At 36.1% G+C, this 19,140-nt stretch overlaps 1 protein-coding gene across 4 annotated transcripts in view; it reads right to left on the minus strand.

The window, feature by feature from the left end:
- Positions 1–1,744: 1,744 nt before the first annotated feature.
- The window catches only part of LOC143920184 (arginine kinase), a 61,942-nt gene continuing 44,546 nt past the window's right edge, over positions 1,745–19,140 (minus strand). For 2 of the 4 annotated variants that reach the window (XM_077442933.1, XM_077442941.1), the window contains exons 3-4: positions 3,382–3,563; positions 1,745–3,196 (exon numbers count right to left, since the gene is read on the minus strand). In XM_077442933.1, coding sequence (XP_077299059.1) covers positions 2,295–3,196; positions 3,382–3,563 — 1,084 coding nt within the window. In that variant the 3' untranslated portion in view covers positions 1,745–2,294. Of the gene's footprint in view, positions 3,197–3,381; positions 3,564–4,246; positions 5,378–8,408; positions 8,706–19,140 lie in introns of those variants that run through there. The other 2 variants (XM_077442914.1, XM_077442924.1) reach the window with 2 other exon arrangements.

Consider the following 19,140-nt stretch of genomic DNA (forward strand, 5'->3'; position numbering starts at 1 on the left):
CATAGATGTTTAATACATAGATCCGCCCTCACGGTTTATACTGGTCTCCCTTTTGGCGCATGCAAAATACATGGCGCATGCACACTTTTCTCTCAGTAGGTTAGTAGCTTCTAAGTAGGAAAGGTCGATTGCGGAGATCTTGTCGATAGATATGCGGAGATCTTTTCATCTTTTCGTCACTAACTGAGGGGTGCGGGGGGTTTAACTAGTGGGGAAGTGAAAAAAACGCCGACCGTTGCGTCGTAGGGAAAAAAACCTTTTTTTCCCCAACTTCCCCCCGCACCCCTCAGTTAGTGGCGACAAGATCTCCAACGAAATTTGTATGTAATACCATATCTAGGTTATTCTAGATCTATGGATGTCTATAGATTTCAGATTACTGTGCATAATTTCTACAAATTATACGCACAGATTTGTGACAACAGGAAATGATCTATTACCAACCGTTTCAACAATGATCAGATAAAGTTGGCAAACTCTGATAGAGAAACGATCGATTTGGAGTCACAAAACCCCCAAATCTAACCAGCAGTTTGACGACTCGAACCATCGTTCTCAGTGGTGCTAAATATATACGCTACCATTAAGCCAAACTGCTGGCTTATATATGTATGTATATAAAAAAAACCCATTCGTTGTGTCTGCAATTCATTTCTGATTAGTCGTCGTTAAATATTACTTTTTTTCGGTTCAAATTAATTCAATAAAAAAACATATAAATGTTTACTATTAGATCAGCCATGTTTTTATTACATATACCTTGAGAAGCTGGGTAAAACCACTTTGCTAATATATTATGAGGGATGAACGAATGAGACGACTGACATGTTGATGCACGTGCTTTATTTATGACGGCTGAAGGTAGAGTGAGGTAGCTACTCTGAACACACGTCGAGTTGGTCCCCACTCGCAGGAAGGTGACCAAACTCGACCATGTCGTATAGCGAGCCGCCACAATATAATTTCAAAAGAGACTTTGTATGTATATTTTGGTTCGTAGAATCCGTGACCTTATGAATGTTCAAATAAATTTAAACAAAATAAAACTATTCAAATACATTTAATAAAATGTTTACTATTAGATTAGCCATGTTTAAGCGGTTTATATTACAAATATTGAGCGAAGCCGGGTAAAACCACTAGTAATTTATATGTAAAATAACGTTTTGAGTTAAATTTTGTTTTCCATTTTAATATTTTCAGGTTGGTATTTCTTGCAATGTTACAAACAAATTTAGCAAAATTTCGATAGATGTCTCTAAACTAATAAAATTAAGTATCAATAATGTCAAAATATGATCAAGTAAATTTTATAAATTTTTAGTAGACGTCTCTAAGCCATATATATAAATATAATATTCAATTTTGCAACCTTATTCATGGTCAAAAATGATCAGATACTTACGTATATCACAATTGATATAGAATATAAAACCTCCAGAAGACTACTCCGGAGAATACAGAACTATGTCCTAATACTTACATTCAGAGAAATGTTTATTATTACATTTCTCTGCTTACATTTAAATTTTGTGTTTCCACTCAAATTCAGTTGCGCATTCCATGGATTGCAAGACGAATGAACGTCTCCATCCTCAAAAATATGTTAGGTTCAGAGACTACACATGTAGAATAATATTCATTTCTTCTTTGTGAATGTGGAGTCTCGAGGAACTGGTAGTCACCGGAACACTAGAGGGAAAGGTCTCCCATAAGATGGTCAGATCAAATCAAAAAACTGAAGGAATGTCACTAAACTTTGAATAGCATATTTAAAATGATCAAATACTTTCTTCCATCACTCAATGTTCATTATATGTATGTATATTTATCAAACTATGTACATATATAAAGAAGGAGAATAATCGGGCAAAATAGAAAAACCTTAATTTGTTTTATTAATAATGTCTTTATTATTATACCATTAAATACTCGCCGAAACGACGGTAACAGATGACACAATTTACATTCAAATGTTAGTTAAGACCGATAATTGTGCAGCCTTTTCATGTCTGTCCTCACAGAAGACTAGAAAGCTCGTTCCTCTATTGAAAATATACATTTACATCAAGTGGTTTAATTACCAACGAATTCTACACAAGCAAGCAATATACATTAAAGCTAAGAAACAATTACTTTAACGTGTTCTGAGAACATAATTATTATTAAAAAAATATAATCGTTGAATCGTAAAATTTAACTTGCTAGTGTTAAATCAAGACAAAACATTTAATAGAGGAACCGAGGAGTGTCTGTGATGTGTGTGTGGGTATGTATGTGTACGTATTAAGTGTTTACAATCCCTTCTCGATCTTGATGAGTTCAGCGATACCATCGTGCATCTCCTTGACGGCATCATACTCGGTGAGACCCATACGCCTCTTGTTGGAAATGTCATATACGCCACCTTCAGCTTCGGTGTGCTCGCCCCTGGTGCCGCGGACTTGCAAGTTGTACTTGCCGGCGACTTCTTCAAGCTTGGCCTTGTTGGCGGCCAATTTGGGCACCTTGATGTGCACGGAAGCACGAACGGTGGTTCCCAAGTTGGTTGGGCAGAAGGTGAGGAATCCTAATCTGTCATTGTGGGAGAAGGGAACGCGCTTCTCGATGTCGTTGACGGCAGTCACGAGACGACGGTATACTTGACCCAAGTCACCGCCCATTTGCATGGAGATGAGACGGAGGTGATCCTCTTCATTGCACCATACCAAGAAGGTTTTGGCGTCATTGTGGTAGATACCACGTCCGCTGGGCCAGTACCTGCAAGCGTTGGCGGCTTGCAAGAAGCGATCTCCCTCCTTGAAGAGGAAATGGTCATCGATGAGCTGTTGCTGGACATCCTTGGACATTCCGGTGAGTGGGTGGAATTTGCCCTTGAGCTCTCCCTCCAGACCAGACAGGGTGGTGGACACTTTGCCCTCCATCTCCTTGTACTGCTCTTCGGTCAAGCAGGGGTTGAAGGGGTAGCCTTCCATGGAGCGACCGCAACGGACGCGGGTGGAAACGACGTACTCGCCGGCAGGGTCAAGATTGCCGAGGGTGTCTACGTCACCCCAGTTCTTTGGTGGATGCTTGTCGGTCTTCTTGAATCCTGTATGGTAATCTTCAATGATGGGGTCGAAGAGATCGGCGAATACTGTGTAGCTTTCCGCGTCAGGAGCATAGATGCCTACTCCTGAATCGTGGTTCTCCAAACCTGAAAGATGACAAAGCACAAATCTATTATAATCTACCGGACGATACACTGATATTTATTTGTTTGGGCGGGATCTTTTTAGAAAATTTTGCAACCATAAACTGAATACCAAATTGTAATTTGCATAGTGGATAGACATTCATTTTTATATATGTATAATACATTTGATTTAGCAGTTTTCTTACCAGACTGGATGACATCAAGAAGGGTGGAGCCGAAGGATGTCTTCTTGTTCTTTAGGCTGTCGAAGACATCCTTGGTGAGGTACTTCTTCAATAGTGACTTGGAGTCAGAAGCGGCGAGTTTGGCAAAGCCAGACTCGAGCTTCTCAAGGACGGCGGCGTCAACCATATTGTTAGATTTATTTCTGAAAAAAGAAAAACATTTCTTATTAATCATCACGTTGAAAATATCAATACAGCCATACATATAATCTAAATTTAATATTGATGTTTTATTTCAATATATATACTACATAATATGCACTACAAAATGAAGCATTATTAAAATAAAATATCTAAAAATAGTCTCACAGTAAGCCCCAGGCACTTTTTTTTTTTTTTTTTTTTTGATAACAGTGTATATTATACAATTGTACAATATTAATAGATCCATATTTTGATTAATTATTAATATATACTAACACGACAAGATAAGCCTCGTAACACAAATGGAGATTTGCTGATTGGCTCGTATGGCAACAAGCGAACAAAAAGTGCAACAAAAAAAAAAAGAACGCATGACTCATGACGTGTACGGAGAGCATCATTCACGTGACGGCAGAATCCGGTCTGGGTATATGAGAATTTTTATTTTTATTTTTTATTCTCTCTTTTTCAAACGAGGCACTACTTATGTCATTACTACGAGCACAAATCAAACAAGTGTCAGCAACTGGGATTCATGATGATTGTGACTAAGAAAGTGTCGAATCTACACGTATGTATATATATATATATGTTACAGAACAAAACTGAACGGAATGGAGTCAAAGTCGAAAAGTGGCCCGGGGCTCACCTAGCGAGGTATACAACGGAGTCGGATACACACCCTTCGGTCGCGCCCTCGATCGTTTTGATATCTTTATCTTTGGAAGTGCACCCGCCCATTTTGTGAAAGTGGCGAAAAGGCGGAAACGGATGTGAAAAGCGCGTCGAAACTGTTTTCAGGTCAGGTAGAGCGTCGCGAGGAGCGTAAAGGATCGCGAAAACATGTAAAACGAACACTGGGAAGAGGGTAAATTTGTGCGTTTGTTGGTCGAGCGGCCGGCGTTTGGGGGGCGAGTCCCGCACGGGGCGAAAAGAGGAGTCGGGACGAAATACGGGAAGGGGATGGAATCGCACGGGAGGGGTGAGGACTGAGAGGAGACACCGATCGATGAGGGTTCAACTCGCGCTCTCTCGCTCTCTCGCTCTTTCGCTCTCTCTCCGTCTCGCTCTGCCGGCTCTGAGTTGCGCTCTCACTTCGAGTCACTCCGACTCAATGCGAATGCGGGCGTTGAGGCGTCGCGACTATAACTCTCCATCCATCTTTCCTTATCTGGCTTATCGGCCTGCCCACAGATACCGGCTATCTTTCATCTCTCGATCTCTGCGAGATTGCATGCGATAGCAGAGCGTTTGATGCAGTTTGTACCGCGCGCGACCCTCGACACCTTGACCTTGCCGAATCCGAGGGGGAAAACTTTTTTGGATGTTTCCAACACGCGATGTTCTCGTTGGGTTGAGTTGAACTTTTTGAAGTTGAAATTAATTGTGCCGAGTTTGGATTGATAAAAAAAAATACAACAAAATGTAAAGGGAGGACGCTGATATCGTAAAAAAAACTAAACTTAATTTATAAAAGGGGGGAAATCGACATGGTTAAATAAAAAAATACTAAAGAGAGGCTGATATGGTAAAATAAAAATTAAATAAATAGGGAGGACGCCGATATAATAAAAAAAAAGCTAAATTAAAATTATATAAAACGGAAGTCCACATGGTAAAATAAAACAATACTAAAGAGAGGCTGATATGGTAAAATAATAAAATAAAATATAATGCGGAAGTCGATGTGGTAAAATAAAAAATACAACGGAGGCTGATATGGTAAAATAAAAAATAAAAGAATAGGGGCACGTACCCTAGTACTCGCTTGAAGTTGACATTACATAAATAAAATTTAACGCGGAAGTCGATATGGTAAAAGAAAAAATAAATAAATAGGGTTACGTACCTCAGTACTCTCTCGAATTTAAATTGATAAAATAAAATATATAAGGCGGAAGTCGCAATGGTAAAAAAAATAATAATAAAATAAAAGAAATACAAAAAGGAGGCTGATATGGTAAAATAATAAAATAAAATATAATGCAGAAGTCGATATGGTAAAATAAAAAATACAACGGAGGCTGATATGGTAAAATAAAAAATAAAAGAATAGGGGCACGTACCCTAGTACTCGCTTGAAGTTGACATTACATAAATCAAATTTAACGCGGAAGTCGATATGGTAAAAGAAAAAATAAATAAATAGGGTTACGTACCTCAGTACTCTCTCGAATTTAAATTGATAAAAAAAAATATATAAGGCGAAAGTCGCAATGGTAAAAAAAATAATAATGAAATAAAAGAAATACAAAAAGGAGGCTGATATGGTAAAATAATAAAATAAAATATAATGCGGAAGTCGATATGGTAAAATAAAAAATACAACGGAGGCTGATATGGTAAAATAAAAAATAAAATAATAGGGGCACGTACCCTAGTACTCGCTTGAAGTTGACATTACATAAATAAAATTTAACGCGGAAGTCGATATGGTAAAGGAAAAAATAAATAAATAGGGTTACGTACCCCAGTACTCTCTCGAATTTAAATTGATAAAATAAAATATATAAGACGAAAGTCGCAATGGTAAAAAAATAATAATTAAATAAAAGAAATACAAAAAGGAGGCTGATATGGTAAAATAATAAAATAAAATATAATGCGGAAGTCGATATGGTAAAATAAAAAATACAACGGAGGCTGGTATGATAAAATAAAAAATAAAAGAATAGGGGCACGTACCCTAGTACTCGCTTGAAGTTGACATTACATAAATAAAATTTAACGCGGAAGTCGATATGGTAAAAGAAAAAATAAATAAATAGGGTTACGTACCTCAGTACTCTCTCGAATTTAAATTGATAAAATAAAATATATAAGGCGAAAGTCGCAATGGTAAAAAAAATAATAATGAAATAAAAGAAATACAAAAAGGAGGCTGATAAGGGTAAAAGAAAAATATTAATAATATTTTTATATAAGGGTACGTAATGTATACCAGTACTCGTCTGAAGTTAAACTGATAAAATACAAGATGGGTGGTAAGGCAGATATGGCGAAAAAAAAATTAAAAAATACGAGGCTGTGAAGTCTATATAGTGCAAGATAAAATACGAAGGGTGGGGGGGGGAAAGGTAAGCTAATGTTGTAAAAAACTAATGTTTTTTAATTTTGATGAATTTATGATTTTTCAGATATGCGGGTGATAAAACGGTTCACGATTCGAATAAAAACGTAAATATTGTTAAAAAATTATTTGTTCAAAATAATTGCACAAACTGCTGTTTCTTCATCATGCGAGTATTTTTTACTCTAATACAAAAATAATATTGTGGGCAAAACGTTTACGTCATACTTTAGGCAGATAAAATTTTAGGGTAGTTATTTTTATTATGCAACTTTTTTTATGTGTTGACGAAATGGTACACGGATTATTGCGCAAATAACGATCGACAATCGTTGCCACAAAAATCGCCAATACAGAATATCTGGCACTCGTAGTTCTCGTTAATACACTATTTTGCGTGATCGATGGAATTTTTGGATGTCGGATGTTCCGTGATCGAGATTTTAATGACGTGGGCGAGATTTTCACATTTTCAAGATTAATTTTTAAAAAATTTAGCCCTCGAGGCTTATATAACACTTATTAGTAATTAGTAATAAGTTATTACATAGTTATATCTCGACGACTGATTTAAAAATTTCTTTCAAATTCTGATAAGACAACGTTGTTACAAATTTCAAACAAACAGAATTCAATTGATATATTGTTCTGAATTATAGTTTGTCTATAAAAAAAAAAACTAGATCAGTGATCGATTCCGAGATGGAATTTATGAAATTTTGAAGAGATGAAATTCGAGATGAAATTTTGACTGATCGATTCAGTCAAAATTTTGATCACACAAAACTATTCTTCTATTCTTACTTTATATATACATAAATATATAAAGTAATAACCGAAAATTAAATTTAGGCAACGATATGAGAACCGATAAAATTGTAACAATATTAATGAATCAAAAATTACAGAGAGCTTATAAATTATAAATAAGAGCCTACCTATCATCTATGTATGTATAAAAAAAAAATGCAAAATTATAAAATCAATAGTGGAATTATACCCACATATATAAAGTTTTAGCTCAAATGTGAAATAAAAAAAAAGAACGGTACTTCTTTACAATCGTGACAAATGATTTTTTTTATTATTATTATCCAGTCATTCTAATCTAAAAACATGTTTCAAAAATAGATTAAAAACTTCGACGAATAAAATTCGAAACCCATCGCTCGCGCGCGTCCAATTACAAAATTATCTTCAAACGTAAAACTAAAAAAAAAAAAAAAAAAAAAAAAACCAGTTACAACAATACCCGTATCGAAAACGTACCATTATGCAAACGCGAAAACAACCGTTTGCGAAAATTTGCAAACAAAATAAAACGACACACGAACACAATAACCGGAAACAGATAAATCAGCAGTTACAAGCAGAGTATATACATATGATATGTAAAAGGAGCACCAGTCGCAAGAGACGAACTGTAACGTACATATACATACATACATATGCACAAGTGCTACGCGACATTGAAACGTTGGGGCGCGGCGAGTTACGCAACACCTGCAGAACATGCTAGAATATGGAATTTTCGAAATTTCCGCCAGACGCCAACAGCGCCAACGCCGAAGCGGCCAAAGCGCAAAATACGCGAAATGGCGCGAATCCATTCCCAATTACAAAACTAAACGCCCCGCCTAGTATGCAATTCAAGTAACGGAAAAAAATGCGAATAAAAAAAAAACCGGTTTCCCGATAAAAGAATATAATCGGATGGTACAATATGTACAAGTAGATGTGGTGTAATATAGTGAGTGAGTGAGTTCAGTGTTACCTGAGAGCTCGCACGACCTTCCAAGCAGACGGCTCCGCTTGTAATGAAGAGGAGCGAACGCGCCTCGAGCAGGCAGGGGCGGGGACGGGGGTGGGGGTGACTCCCTCTCCTCTCTTCGCCCTCCCCCTCCACAGCCCCCTCGACCCCCGCACCACCAAAATAGCCAACATCCCGGCACGCACTGGTCCAAGCGCGATCCTATATGCGCCCATTGCCGGATCAACCCCCCTCGCCCAATTCCACATTAGGGGAAACGTTCAACATTCACACGTCACATTTTGTGCCCTCGTCTTATGTAGTGTTTTCAAAGCGATATAATTATTTAGATTTGCATAACATGTGTGCCCGCTTGTCGGTGGTACGATGTTGATTTTAATTTTGACAATTTTCCTAGTCTGGCCGTGTGCTTGTGTCGAGTCGGTGAATATATTCGTATGGGGTTCGGTGCATCCGCTCTAAAATCGCCAGATTAACAGAACGGCAGCTTTAAGGTCTGTTCATACTTAACAGCACTGCACGGCTTCAGCACTGCACGACTCCGTTTAAAATATGTCATTTTATTACATTTCTATTCATATCTACCTACACGTCGCGGTCACGTCACGCTTACATCACTTTGGCCGAGTTGCCCGAGTGCAAGGCAAAACCGACCTACTTAAGGTCTGTTCATACTTAAAAGCACTGCACGGCTTCAGCACTGCACGGCTTCAGCACTGCACGGCTTCAGCACTGCACGACTCCGTTTAAAATATGTCATTTTATTACATTTCTATTCATATCTACCCACACGTCGCGGTCACGTCACGCTTACATCACTTTGGCCGAGTTGCCCGAGTGCAAGGCAAAACCGACCTACTTAAGGTCTGTTCATACTTAACAGCACTGCACGGCTTCAGCACTGCACTACTCCGTTTAAAATATGTCATTTTATTACATTTCTATTCATATCTACCTACACGTCGCGGTCACGTCACGTTTACAGCCATTTGGCCGAGTGCAAGGCAAAATCGGCCTACTTATACGTTACAGGCCATGACGATACGGCGCAATATTGCTTACGTCGTATTGTCGAGTACTTACAATATGAATGCATACACGTGCATTCGTAGCTACGCGTCAGAATACAAGCCAGCAAAAATGTTTCGACGTTTATCGAACGAAAAACTATGTATAATTGCGCTGTTGTTGGAAGAAGAAGCTCAAGAAGGCAATCAAAAAGCACGGAGGCGTTTTGATGTGCATCCCATGTTAAAAAAAAAACAGAAAAACCGAAGGAGAGTTTTGGACACTGTATAAGGAGCTTGTGGATGATGGACAAAAATTTTTTAAATATTTCCGTAAAAACCATGTCGAAAGATTGAACAGCTGTCAATTGTCACTATCGATAATTGGTCCAAAACAGCAAAGCGGCAGACTCATGGCACGTAATTCGCGTGTATATTTCCACGATGGCCAAAAAACGGATACGATACGTTGACGGATGTTGCTGTAAGGTATGAACAGGAAATGTCGGGTACTGCTGTAAGCCTGCCGTGGCGTAAACGTGACGGTTGGTATGAATATACCCATACAAAATGTACCAAAGAATACTTTTCGTACGGCCGGATACCTGCTGAAGTCGGTACGTGCTGACTAGGTATGAACAGACCTTTAAACGTAATTCTCGTTTTCTCGAATGATAGATTGCACATCAGATGACGAGTAACCTTTCGATGTGTACAGATGCAATTATTAAAATTGAGTTGGATCTTTCAGGCGAGTTTAATAAGGCAAGATTCGGAACTTATCGAATCTTGCCCGCATCGAATGGATGCACCGCATCCATTCGTATGTACATATGTGCTGTGAGAATTTAATCCGAGACTGTGAATCGTGTACAGTTATTGGCCGCTTGGATTTTATAGTAAAAAATACACAGACACAATGGAGCCGTCCACACACAAGATAATATCAACTAACGAAATTTACCGAATCTAGTAAATACCGTGCGTTCGAACGCAATGCTCAAGATACAAGAGGAACAGGCTTTTCCTCCCGTATCCTGCGCGCGCACATTAAACAAGGCTGTATGACAAAAAGAGACATAATTTCACCGCATGCCACTGATATACATATGTATATATTATATATACATAGTACCGTTTACCATGCACGCTTTTTTTTTTGATCTTTCGACTTAAGATCTTCCGATATTTGCTTTTTCGATCTTTTGCCGTGAGGTAGACCCACATAATATGTGCTGTAAGAATTTAATACGAGACTGTGAACCGTGCGATTGGATCGTGTACAGTTATTGGCCGCTTGGATTTTATAGTAAAAAATACACAGCCACACTAACTAAGGCACACACACACACAGACACACATTTACTAGACAAAAGTTCTAACTAAACTAAGTTTCAGTTCGATAGAACGATTGGTGTTCGAAAAAACCCAAAAATTCACAGCATACACAGATACACATTTTTTCTAGATCATGAAAACGTGATCAGTAATCGATTCTGAGTTCGAATCAGTCAGAATCTCGAGTTCAAATTTTCGCATGATCACAAAACATCGTCTATTGTTACAACGTACATAGATAAAGTAATTTTTTTTCAGAATTATTGTAATCGTAAGTGAAACATAAAAGAGGTTTGTAAAATGATGATAATCATGTGACGTTTTTGTGGCTTCGACTGTTTTCCTGTTCACTATTAAATGACTACTAAACGGTTCTCGATAATACTGCCGAGTTATTATTTTTTAGACTTTAAATACCCGTCGATGACTATACGCTGGCCAATAACCGGTGGTGTGACCCCAATTTTGGAACAATGGATTTCAATTTTTTTTCTTCAATAAAATTATTTAGAAAATATATTTTTATTTTAAAATTATGTATGTACATATATGTATATACATTTTTTTTTTCGTCCAAGGTACTAATTGCATGAAAGTTCATTAAATTTTCAAGATTTGTATAATTTTTGACAAATCTTATACGAATTTTTAGATTAAACTTTTGACTTTTGATTTTTAACAACGGGTTTCCAGAAACCCATGGCAACCATTAGGGCGCGATCACACAGCGAGGGAGCGGTATGCTGTACGCGGGATATTTTTTTTTAGATAGTTTTAAACACACACATAAAATAGTGTCATACCCGGTATGATACGCCGGATCTTGCGGGATCATGCGGGATCGGAGCGGTCTCGTTGAAATTCTATAGAATTGTTTATACTAACTTGACGGTGATATATACCAATTCGTCGACCCTCGGACGACGCTTGACAGTGATCGATAACGGTGTATCCCATATTTGCAAAAAAATATAGCAGAACTTGTCGGAATAATAAGATTATAGAAAATACAAATTACATTAAGGATTTCAAGCTTTTATTGTTTAATAATTCAGTTTTAAACTTAATTAGTAAACATAGAATTTCAACGAAACCACTCCGATCCCGCACGATCCCGCAAGATCCGGCGTATCATACCGGGTATGACACTATTTTATGTGTGTGTTTAAAACTATCTAAAAAAAAATATCCCGCGTACAGCATACCGCTCCCTCGCTGTGTGATCGCGCCCTTAGGGTAACACCACTGGGCAATAACTATTCTGCGAAAAGATCTATTGTACATATATATTCTTTCATTGAACAGGTAAATATTATTATTACAATCAATTATTTTGAAAATTCAATTTAATTATTGATATTTTAATCAATAATTTCATAGCAATATTGTCAAATAGCTTAAATGTTTATTCATTGAAGTTCAAAAATCGAAGGAAGAATGTCGACGGCCTGCAACCACTACCCAAAAATATTATTATGATATAGGAAATTAAACGAAAATTAAATTTTAAACGTAAACAAAAAATAGTGTGGCCAGAAAACTATCCCAATAAACATGTTTCAATAGAAAAATCTCAATATAAAATAGTATTAACAGTGTGAAAAAATCCCAAGTGAAAATACATACTTTTGACTTTTGATTTGAACTGGACGACTACTTAGAGAGATGTGAAATCTGAAAAGTACTACAAATAAAAGATAAAATACCCGAATATAGATTCCAATATTCATTTTGAACAGGAAATTGACAGATTTTGAGACATCGACCGAACAACACCAAGATATAGAAAAATCTCGCGATTTAAAAAACACATATGTATGTATATCTTCGAATCTCGAGCCAATCGACATTTTTTATTACCAGATTCCTGTTCACTGGGCATAGATTTACATATAAGAAAAGTCATATCTCGTCTCTGAACCATTTTTCCTAGTATATGTATTTTGAAGTAAACCACATGAAACATTGAGAAATACCCTATTTAAATAAGAAATGCAAAAGTTCAATATGCAAATACATACAGATCGGCCAATATTTAATGTTTTTCCAAGTTTCAAGGCTAAAAAACATTTTTTTTACACCTTATATGCTAATAATAGTTTGCTTTGCTGACAGCCTTGACACTGATGCTTGTCACTACCGGTTCTAGAGAGGCATTTCCTTTGAATAGGAAATGCTTCATATATTATACAAAACTGGTGGGCGTCACAATTTAAATTGCAGTCTGCAGAATTTAAAATTTGCATTCTAAAAATACGAAAACGTACATTGGAAAGTTCGTTTCAATATTTCATACGGTCACCGCCATTATGGACATAGCGGTGAATTTTTTTTTTTTGAATCGCATGATTCATCCATTGGAATCATGTCTGCGGTTATTGCATCATTAATTCTGAACATACATACAAACAGTACTTAGTTGGATACTACTGACCTTTCTTTGAAGCAACCTTTACAACTCATTTTGAATTTTGTCTAGAACAGTGCAGTCAATGTGAAAATTTTATTTTATTTTTCTACAAAATATTTGAATTATCATTATATATAAACATATTTTGTTTTATTTGAATTAATTTGATTTATCAACAACACGTATTAAATACACGTCGGTTTATTTTTGAAAGGCACGTGAGTGAATATTTACAAAATGGAATTAATGCGAGCTAATATAATAAAACTTTATTATATACAGACTCTTCAAAAAATCACCACAACTCTTAAGATAAATATTCATTCATTAGATTTAGATAGTTACGTAAATATTTGAAAATGCATATATTGCACATATATTAAAATTTTATACATCGTACGTTTGAGCAAATATCGATGCTACTTTAGTATGCGGTCTACCTTAGCATGCGATCTACCTTTGAATCGCAGTCGACTATTTATTTTTATTTATATCGTAGCAACGAAATGTTTATTACAATTTTTGCCCCATAATGTTTTCAAAGCATTTCTATCAAAATATCGTCAGCAGATACATATCTCTTAACCAAATCTTAAATTAATTGGGCCACCTTAACTTAACCTAACCTATCCTGACCCTTAAATAAATAGGTGTTGGCTGTTAAGATATGTTTTGTTTTGTGAAAATATTGATGAAATAAAACTTAAAAAAACAAGATATCTTAGCAGCCAACACTTATTTATTTAAGGGTCAGGATAGGTTAGGTTAAGTTAAGGTTGGCCCTATTCGTTTAAGATTAGGTTGTAAGGGTCGGTATTATTCAGTCTGAAATGCCCATTACTTCAAATATCCACTAATAAGTCTTGATATTTGGAATTATTTTAAATAAAAGTTTAAAATAAATAGTTTTATTCGTATTTGAATACAAAAACTGTCGAGATTTTAAGTCGTAAATGGTATCCTTAGTCGTTGCGTAAGCTTTTTGTGGATTATTTTTGACTCATTTCAAGAATAGGGTTAAGGAGGGTTGTAAGAAGTATTCTGGAATTAGAATATAAGGGTGGCTTCAAAGGAAATTCCAAATATAAATTTTTCTATATATAAACGAGAGGTCAACGGCTTAAATAACAGTTACATAAATAAATGCGACAAAATTTCAAATCAAAATTATTTTAAGTGCGATTTTTTTAAATGATTAAAATTAAACGACAGGTAAAATATAATTTAAACTATAGATAGGCTAAGTTACAATCAAGATAATCTCAATGGTAAAAGTGTTAGACTTGAAAATATTTAATACATAAATAAAATTGTGAAAAAACACTTTTTGAGATATACGGATTTATAAATTTAAAAAAATTATAATATATAAACATACATATGCAGACTTAAATAATGTAATGAATTTTTTAACCAAATAAACAGACACTATTTATTTAACACACTTGCTGATGTTCCAAAACTTCTTAAGTAACTTGTGGGGGGGGGGGGCAACCCATATCTTAAATACAATATTTTATATTGAGACACAGAATATAATAAAAATAAACTTATATAATGCAATGACTAAGTGTTGATTAATTGAATTGGTAATTAATTGGTACTTAAATAAACAGACATTCAACAAATATTGGTAATTAGATTGAGGGGGGGGGTTTAACCAAAATCTTAGATAGATGATTGTATTATCGTTGGAAATTCGCATGTATATACATATGTATATGCAAAGTTTCAAGAAAAGCGGATAAGCAAAAGTGGATCAAAATTTGGTCCAAACAAGCACAAAAATCAACTTATATAAAAATCGATTCTGAACTAAGAAGAGGTTAGTAATAAAAAATACGTTAAGGTATGAAAGTAAATTTGATGAAGTACAGCATCGCTTGGTAACTTTGGTCGTCAGTTCCAAGTGCATCGGAATGCAGTTACGACCAAAAAGTAAACGCTGTATTGTACATAAAGTCAGTGACCTGATGTATTGTCCTTGAACTTAATCCTCGCTATTGGCCCTGCGTTCCAGGTCGTCAACCCCAAGGAAGTCGTTCAAGATCGGCACGTGCAAATTTTGATACACGTTCAAACCGACCGAGTTTAGTTTCACACATTAATCACATCCGCGGAAATTCCATCGAGTTGAAAATTACCTAGTATACAAAATTAACATTTTCATATATGTATACTCATTCAGTCGAGCGGTTGTGAAATCGAAAATGTCTGTCTATCATGTCTGGTAAATGGACTATTTCGCATATTGAGATCGCGCACACAAAAATCGCGAATACGGAATATCTGACACTCGAGTTCTCGTTAGTATGATAGTTGGCGCGGGTAGCTCTCGATGGATGGAGTTTTCGCGTGCCAGATGTTCCGTGATTGAGATTTTAGTGACGTGTGCAAGATCGCTTTTTGTTGAATATTCACGGAAACATCATGGCCGAAGCCAGGATTTTTTAAGGGGGGTTGAAACACAGGTGCACCCCCTCCCAAGCAAAAAACTTTTTATAAACTTCTTTTCGTTTCTAGAATTCGTGGAAAATTAGGGTTAGTGTATGTATCATTTATAAATATGTAATTTGAAATCGATATTTTTTTTTTAATTTAGCCCCCTGGCTACGGTCGTGCTATCTAAATATCTATCGGAAATATCAAGATTTAAATCAGAGGCACTTACATTAAATTTTACCATGGCCGCATAATTGACATGAGCAGACCAAATTTTTTTGGTGCCATTTAAAATTAAATGTGTTTATATTTACTTTTTGAGGGGGGGGGGGGATTTTTAAAATTCAAAAAACATAATATATTCCCAGTAATTGATATGTTTAATGAAATAAAGAAAAAGCAAAAACCGACAAACTCTAGTATGTACCGAAAAAATATATAAAAATCTGCGTGATTTCAGTTGACAGACTGCGTATGCGCATTGACAGTATAACATCTGTATGAACAATCATTAGACAATCGTCAGTATGACGAAATAAGTGTTTCATTTACATATATATGCTACAGTGAAACTGTTATTGTCAGTGAAATCATAATTTCACTGACTCAATCAGTAAGCACGGATATAACAATATAATTACAAATTCACTTCTCAATGTCAGTGAATTTGTAATTCGAATTAAAACGTACGAATTCGAATTACAACGTACTACCAATCCAATCTTAAATAAATAAAACCAACCCTAACTTAACCTAACCTTAGATAAATAAGTATTGGCTGTTAAGCAATTATGATATGTTTTCTTCCGCATCCAATCCCACACATGCGGCATCAAAAACCAAATCGAAACAGATAGTGGACCGTGAGGAGAGTGGGAATGGACGTAAGCAGGGCTGTGAGCACGAGTTCAGCATTGGAGGGGACAGAGTGGAGCGGGATTGTGACGTGGGTGGCGCGATTCGTAACGGCGATGCACTATCATGCAACTGTCAAAAATTATAATTTCACTAATAAAGACGAGTGAAAATGTAATTGTATATGATTTCACAGAACTATACCCAGTGAAAATGTTACTGGTTATGACTTCATTGAAACGTCAGTGAAATTATAATTTCACTGTGATATTATATATACATAAGATATATAACCATAGTGATAAATCTGTCATATCACTGTTGCAAAACCGTAAGCAATAAATAAATAAATAAAATAAATAGGCAATTTTGCGCATCGTTGACCTTCAGAATATAATCGGCTTTCAGCACGGTTTGCGTCTGGTGTCAAATACTACCGTTATCCAATAAATGGCGGAAGAATCGATTTAATTTTGAGTCGACTGCGTGCGCTTCGTATCGGAAACGTTGCAAAAAATCTCTAGATTCCGTATTGAGAAACGAGAGGTCCTATACCGAGAGGTACATACAGTGTCGTGTGGGGTGTGTGGGGGTCTATTTTTGAATAAAACTATTCGAAAATAGTCATACGTAAAGATCTCGTGCACAAGTGCTTAAGGGCGAAATCACACAGGGAGGAACGCGGCACATGTTTTTTTTTTAGATACTTTTAAAGATGCGAATAAATGTGGCATACGATCCCAAATTACCCCCTGGAGTGTTTTCCTTGCCTGACAGTAATCGATAACGGTGTATCCCATGAAACGTAGGAGAACCCCCACAGCGGGGAGCCAAGCACATGACGTGCCGTTCTTCCCTGTGTGAAGTGTGCTTAAGCGTGTATAAGCGTCTTTTCTTGGTGTTGAAACACAAACAAACAGCGGTCAAATGTATATTTTTTTTAAATATTTTTGTATATTATTCACTAGTCAAAATATATTTTCACCAATTCAAGTAATGAAAATGTATCAAACAATGAATTTACAACGTTTAACTCTATAAATTTAACCCTAACGACCCAATCTTAAATTAATAGGGCCAACCCTTACTTAAGCCGACGCGCTGAGCGTATAATAGATACGGCTGTTTGCGCCTTAAAGCGCTTTGGGCAGCTAAGCGGTTAACCTAACCTATCCTAGCCCTTAAATAATACCAACCCTAACAATCTAATCTTAAGTGAATAAAACCAACCTTGAAAATGTAACTAGCTATGATTTCACTGAAACGTCAGTGAAAATATATTTTCACTTGAAATATAATTTCACTGTGACAAATGTACAAAACTATTTGTTATAAAATAGTGTTGATGGCTTTGTATATATGTATGTGCATGATATTTTACAAACATGAAAATAACCATAGTGACGACTTGGAGTTGATCTGTAAAGTCATTATGGCAAATTTGTGAATAAATAAATAAATAACGGCCATGGATATTGGTGAAGTATTAGTCCCATATTTGCATACGTGCATTCTGACCGACTCACAGATTCGACTCACTGATGATTTCACAGCAGAATTCATCTGCGTGTTCCGATTTATCTGTTTGTGCATTGAGACTCATACGTACTCGCTTATGTCACATCCCCTCCCCTAACATCGTATCAGGTTAGTGTACATAGTACATATGTGTATAATATTTGCGGTATATCAATTGGGTTAAATTATTCGGACTATTTAAATTTCAATGATAAAATGATGACATTCGACCTTTTCACATTTTTTCCTTATCAATTCGTCATACCGTATGTAATATATCGGTTTAAGATTTTTTTTATTTAACACGTCATGTGTTATTGACCGGTATATTTTATCTTGGGTATGGTTTTCATATATACATGTGTATTTTGTACGTATATATACTTTCATACATTCGTCTATGAACGAAAGTATCCAGCTCTGCTTGGGTTAATTTAAAAATTTCATTTTATCGTGCATTTTTTTTTTACAAAAAAGAATCTCGGCTTTAATTAAAATATTGTTAAAATATTTATTGATACGAATCTCGTTTGCAAAACTGTGGGAACGTTTCGCGATACGGAGGCGCGGCCATTTTTGCGCGGGATCGCTATATAGCGGAACAATGGCCGGTTTGCGATCCAACTTCCGGTTCCACCCGCCATTTGTACGTTTCATCGGACCCGTAATTGAATCGGTGATTCGCGACCCACCCAGGTAAGAGACGAGTCGTTTGACAGCTCGTAAACACTGCGAAAGATAACGCGCGCCAAATTTTGACAAGCATCGCCGATAGCAGAATTGACATTAACTTTTAAAAAGGCAAAATAAATCAAAAGAAGAAAATATTAAAAAAAAAAACCGGTTGTATAGCAAAGGGGTTCATAAAATCCGATGATGACATAAAGGCTGTTTATCGGCCCGGCAAATAAAAAGAATGCCCCTTTCTAAAATAGCTCGCACGATAGATTCGGTTGTCGCCCGGCAAATCAAACGTCAAATGGGTTGCCAGTAACAAAAATAAAATTTGACAAAAATAAATACCGACCTTAACAAAATATTTCTGAATGAATAGGGCCAACCTTAACTTAACCTAACCTAGTCTAACCCTTAAATAAATAAGCGTTGGCTGCTTAGATATTACGATTACCCAGTGAAAATGTAACTGGTTATGATTTCACTGAAA

Source organism: Arctopsyche grandis, chromosome 1 (assembly GCF_051622035.1).
Source record: "Arctopsyche grandis isolate Sample6627 chromosome 1, ASM5162203v2, whole genome shotgun sequence".
NCBI classification, from domain to species: domain Eukaryota; kingdom Metazoa; phylum Arthropoda; class Insecta; order Trichoptera; family Hydropsychidae; genus Arctopsyche; species Arctopsyche grandis.